At 36.4% G+C, this 6,063-nt stretch overlaps 1 protein-coding gene across 1 annotated transcript; it reads right to left on the bottom strand.

The window, feature by feature from the left end:
• Positions 1 to 43: 43 nt before the first annotated feature.
• Positions 44 to 5,178, bottom strand: slc19a3b (solute carrier family 19 member 3b). Its single transcript, XM_023961298.2, has 8 exons — positions 4,887 to 5,178; positions 4,592 to 4,771; positions 3,624 to 3,789; positions 3,144 to 3,453; positions 2,789 to 2,940; positions 1,337 to 1,529; positions 317 to 458; positions 44 to 216 (listed from the first exon to the last, which is right to left on the bottom strand). Exons 1-8 carry the CDS (start codon positions 5,034 to 5,036, stop codon positions 79 to 81), a joined length of 1,431 nt encoding a protein of 476 aa, XP_023817066.1. The 5' UTR covers positions 5,037 to 5,178; the 3' UTR covers positions 44 to 78.
• Positions 5,179 to 6,063: the final 885 nt, after the last annotated feature.

A 6,063-nucleotide genomic window follows, 5' to 3' on the forward strand; every position in this document is an offset into this window, starting at 1 on the left:
TGACAAAATAACAGCAGCCTCCGTTAAAACTTCAGAATAAAACTTTTTTTTTTCTCCAAATGATTTTATTTGCAGTCTTTACAAACGTGCAGAGGAGATCACCACCACGTTGGGCTCCATGTGCTCAGCAGAGTGTCGACTCACACAGGCGGTGTACGCTCCTCGAAGCAGAAACAGCAGTGAGATGGCAGCATAGTAGCTGCCATATATGGTAAACTGCAGGAAAAATAGTTTGGCATTATTCTATTGCAACAAAGAGGGTTGCCCTGCAACTTTTCTGCCATCCTCAAACTTCAGTGACTTTTCTCAATCCTACCTGTGTTACGATGTCCAGCCCCAACACAGCTTCATCCACAACAATAGCTGTGATGATGGTTTGCAGTGAGAGCGCCACGAAACTGTTGATCCCAAATGTCAAAGCGTAGCACTCCATGGAAAGGTTAGAGGCTATCTGAAATCTACAAAACACAGCCAATTTACAGACATTTACACTTATTTAAGCTTATTTTATTGTTTTCAGAGGATCCTCTTACTTTCCATGCTTTAGATAAAATATTACTACAAACAACTAAACAAAGAAACTCAATAAAGTGCTTTACTTGAAATAACTGTAATTTAAAGAAGTGCTTAAAAATGTTTAAGTAGCTACAGACTTAGGAAGTTTTCTCATTCTTTCTGTGGTTAAACTTGGCAAGTTTATCTGTATAGTGCATTATGTGTACAAGGGCAGTAAAATAAAAATTTTAAGTTAAAATTAAATGAATTTAAAGTAAAAGTACAGATGTAAAATTTCAAATAAAAACAAATCAAACGCAGCTGAGAACAGGTGAGTCTTTAACCTGAAATTTTCAGCTGATCTAAGGCTTTCTGAAAATCTGATCAGATCTGTGGAGCAAAGAAGCTGAATGCAGCTTGTCTGTGTTGGGTTTTCACTCTAGGAACTAACAAAAACTGGATCCAGGTCTGGCTGATACGGTACAGACTGAGTTAATCATATATTTTGACTATTTAAAAACTTTTTTTTTTTTTAGATAAACCAGTAAATTTGCAAGTTGTTTGTTTTTTTTTTTCCAATATGTCCCAGGCAAGACCCTTCAAGCGTAAAAAACTCCTCCTGTATGAATCAGTGAGAGCTGATTTGCTGTGGCGACCCCTTACGGGACGAAAGGTGAGCATGTTTACACTAACATCTAGAACAAACAATGAAGAAAACAGCCCATTTTTCTAAAGTAGTCCATGCATGTTTAGCCTATCCTGCAAACGTTTTGTAAGACACATCTACAATTTGATTTTTGTCTTCATTAAATCAATTTTAATAGCGGAGTTGTGGTCTTACGTTGTGATGGTGATGAGGAACATGTAACAGGACTTGAATACCACGTATGCAGCATAGCACACCCAGATGGTGTTGGTGAACGCCATCAGAAATACGGCTCCGGCCCCGACACCTGAGAACACCCCCAACGCCAGCTCCCCCCACACAGCCCAGGTCACCTTGATGAAGCCTACAGCGAAGGCCGCGGCGGCTCCTGACACACAAACAGAAGGCACCTCTTCATCCCCTTTGGAGATCCCATTGTCCATTTGCTGCTGAATTTATTAATGATTGAAAACCATATGCATGCAGGTCTCCGCAGGATGGCTTGATGAATCACTAGCACACACCGTGTAGAATCAGCTATCAGCAATAATCAGAGAATCCATTACCCTTTGACTGTCTCTTTAATTGAAGTAATTATTCTTGCTCCTCTCATGCTGATGCTGGTTAAGCATGTGTCTGGCAGACCTTGGTCCTTTGGCTCCCTCTGAATTAATATGTCAAGCCCAACACGTTACTTTCTTTCCACTCACCTATGAAGGTTTAGGATAAGCTGCATTGCCATCCTTAAAGTTTTTAGGCTGGCAAAAACCCTAGCCTCTTTCTTATAGACTTCTGTCCTACAGAGATAACATGAATTCTATGGTTTTATTAACGATCTTCTTGTGTGTCTCGGTCTGACGTTTTCAATAAAATCCCAGTTAGGGTTATTTGTATGGAATACCTAAGATTGTTTTTTGTTAAAACATAAAAACAGTCAATTTTTCTGTCCTGCAGCAGTCCTGGACTGAAGGAACAGAATGTTTTTGCCATTCATCATTCTTACTCAGTCAAAAAGTCCCCCCATGTGAGCGGTGTGGGCATGGTTGACAAAAAAACCTCAGTTGTCCAGGAAATCCAAAAATGTACTTTTGCTGAATCTTCTAAAAATCACATGAATCTGTTCATCACTCCAAGTGAACACAAAATCAAATGGTTGCTATGGAGATCAAACCAACAGAAAATCCACCATTATAGAAAAAAAATTATATATATATATATATATATATATATATATATATATATATATATATATATATATATATATATATATATATATATATATATATATATATTTTTTTTTATAATATAATTTTTTATAATATAATTTTATAATATAATATATACTATATATATATATATATATATATATATATATATATATATATATATATATATATATATATATATATATATATATATATATATATATATATTTATATATATATTTTTTTTTTGCATGAATTTGTCATGTGTTACTCTGACCAGGGAGGCAGGGGCAGAAATGTAGGGTGAAGCTCGGTTAGCAGCTGCTCAGCCAGTAGGTAAAGTTTAAAGCAAAGTAAGTAAATCCTAATAGTCTACTTGAAATTTTTTACATTTACAGATTTTCGTGCACTCATTTTGATTCAAAAAAAAGTTTGGTTTTACCAACAACAGAACATGCGGCCTCCACTCCTCCATTGTAGATGGATGCTGTGGCAGATGGTTCTATATGGTCCCACATTAGCTGGATATAGTTGAAGATCTGCACGTAGCCAGCTGTGGCCAAAGCCCACCACAAAGACCAGTAGATTAAACTCCTAAAGCAAAACCAGAGATGATTTTAACTGACAGATTACCACCTAATACATGATTTTTTTTATTTTACTTGACATTCGTTTACAGGACAAAAAAACTGTTTTGACATACTTTATATAGACCAAAAGTTTGGACACACCTTCTCATTCAAATGAATGAGAAGGTGTGTCCAAACTTTTGGTCTGTACTGTAAATGAATAAATACTTGGAGGAGTAGGACTCCCTGAAGCTCTTCCAAAGTAGATGACTTGCAGTGACCACATTCACTCTGCTGCAGCACCAATCGCTGTCATCATGCTCAATCTTTTCTGCCTCCGAGCTTGTGCCATCCTTATCCATCACTTGCTGGTCAAGAGTGTAATCTCCAGGCTTTCCTTCCCTCTTGGGCTGTGATCTCACTGCCTTTTCCACTTTGAAAAACATACTTCTTTTGGGCATAGGCAGCAAAAATGAGGTAAGAAAAGCCACGCTCACAATCCCCAAAGTTATGGCATTAATGTAGAAGTAGTCCAATCCTGTGGATGGAGAACCAACTCTATAAACCAGTGTAGAAAAAAACTGCAGCAACAAAACCTTTATTGCATCTTACTTTTTATTTAAATGCATTTATTTTTCTAGAAAATCTGCAGGTATAATAAATGAATATTGATTTCTGAAATGATGAAACAATGTTCAGAAGCGTCACCTGCGAGGGAAACAAGCATTTGGCCAAGGCTGGCACCAAACGTATATCCAACCAGCATGGCACTGCGTAGATAACCAGTAGCTTTTTGATAATTCTCAGCTGGAATAACACTGTAAATGTAGGAGAAATAGGCCACTTCTGTAGAAGTTACCACTGCATAGTTGACCTGTAGACGGAATAAAACAATTAAAATTGAAGGACCTGGGCTTTTTTTTTTTTTTACTTCTTTAAAGATTAAATTGGAAATCAAATTTTCAACAAGTTCTTGTGATATATATATATATTAATAATATTAAGCTCAAAATTACAATTCAGAGTGTTTAGTTATTCAAATCATTGTGAATAAGGAGCAGACGTAAAACTGGTAATGAAAAACAGTTGTAGTTGTGATATAGAAACTGAAATTGGCAGATCACAAGCCTCCTGCTCCGCTCCATTCTGATGCATCCACTTGCAGACAAATAGATCCATGTACGTCTTTGTTTTGTTTCTGGCTCAAAACTGTACGGCTAGATAGCTCCAATATTGCTTGCCATTTTTTTTACACCGGTATTGTTATTTTGGCGGTGTGAGAGACTGTAAACTAGCGGGAGAGCATGTAAACATAATGTTCACAGTAATGGGGAGGGGAAGGTTGCCCATCCACAACTCAGATGCAAATTTGTAACGAACAACTGCTGCTTTGAGGAAATTATGACCAAGAAAACAACACAGGTTTTTTTTTTTTAATTTTGGCTAAAAACAGCATAATTATAATTAAAAGACCACTGGGAACGTTTTGAAAATAGATCAAAAGATGATCGGAGTGGGACTTTAATGACAAATGCATTATATCTCAAGAATATGTAATTATTAATTCAATACTCCCAGATGCAGGATGCTAACAAACCCTAACATTCTGGTAACGTGTCGTAAACCTATAAACATTCAGTTGAAAACAAGGTCTTTGTGGGTTGTTCCTTACTGACCTGAAGAAAGATCATTGCAGGGAGACCTGGACCAAAGCAAAGCAAAACATAGTTGGTGACAAGGAAGAGTCCTTGAACCACAATGAGAGGCTTATATCTCAGGAAGTCAGTCAAGAGGAAAACAGGTAAAAGGAAGACCAAATAGGAATACGTCCAGATAGGAAACAGGTAGTTTGTAACCTATGAGAAAAAACACACCACATACGTCAACTGCTGACAATTTCTTATCCTTCCTCTTATAGCTGCCAGAAAGTGCAATGACGCTGAAGCAGACAGACCTGACTACAGCTCTTACCACATTTTCAGAAATGTTCTTGTGTGGTCCAATCAGGTATGGTGTCAGGAAGGGCTCCGCGACCCGGCAGTTAGCAAAAAAGCCATACAGAGACAGGATTGTGGTAGGATAAACCCATCCAGAGGACTTCAGCTTTGCCCAGCAACTCATAATTGAAACGCAACAGTTTCCTGAAGGAAGCTTTTTTCTCGTTTAAGGAAAAGTGTAAAAAATTTGTATTACAAACAAAAAAACGTTGGTATTTTTACAACTGGAACTCTGCTCAAGTTATCAGTAATCATCATTAAACATAAAATACACAGTTTTTATGAGCCACTCTGCTTTCTGAAGGGTTTGTGATCCGTAGACTTTGAACTTTTGGAAACAGAAGGCTTGTGAAATGCTATAAAACTAACTCCCAGCCAGGTGGATAGGAGAACTTCTGAAAAGGATTATAAGAGATTGCCGTAATTGAAGTCTGTAGCATAAAACAAAGCCTTTTTAATTTTTACAATTGTTTCTTTTTTGCTTACCACTACCACAGGGCCACATGGAAAAACTCACACCCACTCCAACTTCTTTTATCTTTTAAATTCTTTTGCCTCTAATGTTTTTTCTCCCTAATTACTGTTTACCTGTTCAGATACTCACCAGCATTATTCCTATCATGGTGAAGAATTTTCATTTAAAGAACCCCATAAGCATTTGTTGTTAATTCAATTACGTCCTGTTTCAATATCACATTGTAGCCCAGCTGTATGCTGTAATTGTCATGTTAAATGTCAAGTTATTAAGAACATACAAACAACAACAGATTAATAAATAAAGCCTTTTAACAACCTCATAAAACGAGCCAGGAAGTTTAAATGTATATATATTTTTTGAAAATATAAAACAGTTTTAATCCCACAACACACAGCGATTTAAAGTTAAAATGATAGTTGCAATATTTTTTATTGAAAGTATGCTGATGTTTTGCAGATGGAAGTTGGATCAATATAGCTCTAAAGAAATTAAACATTGTAATATTTATAAAGGCTTAAATTGAAGTAAGCTGAAGATGTGAACAGACAAAAACGGTATGGAAAAATATATATTCGAAGAATTCAAAAAATGTATAAATAAAATCAAAAACATTCGTTTGGTCGCAATAAAAGGAATGCATTCCAGGGCTAGCATCTAGCATGAATCAAATTAG

Source organism: Oryzias latipes, chromosome 13 (assembly GCF_053564925.1).
Source record: "Oryzias latipes strain Hd-rR chromosome 13, Olatipes_Hd-rR_3.1".
NCBI classification, from domain to species: Eukaryota; Metazoa; Chordata; class Actinopteri; order Beloniformes; family Adrianichthyidae; genus Oryzias; species Oryzias latipes.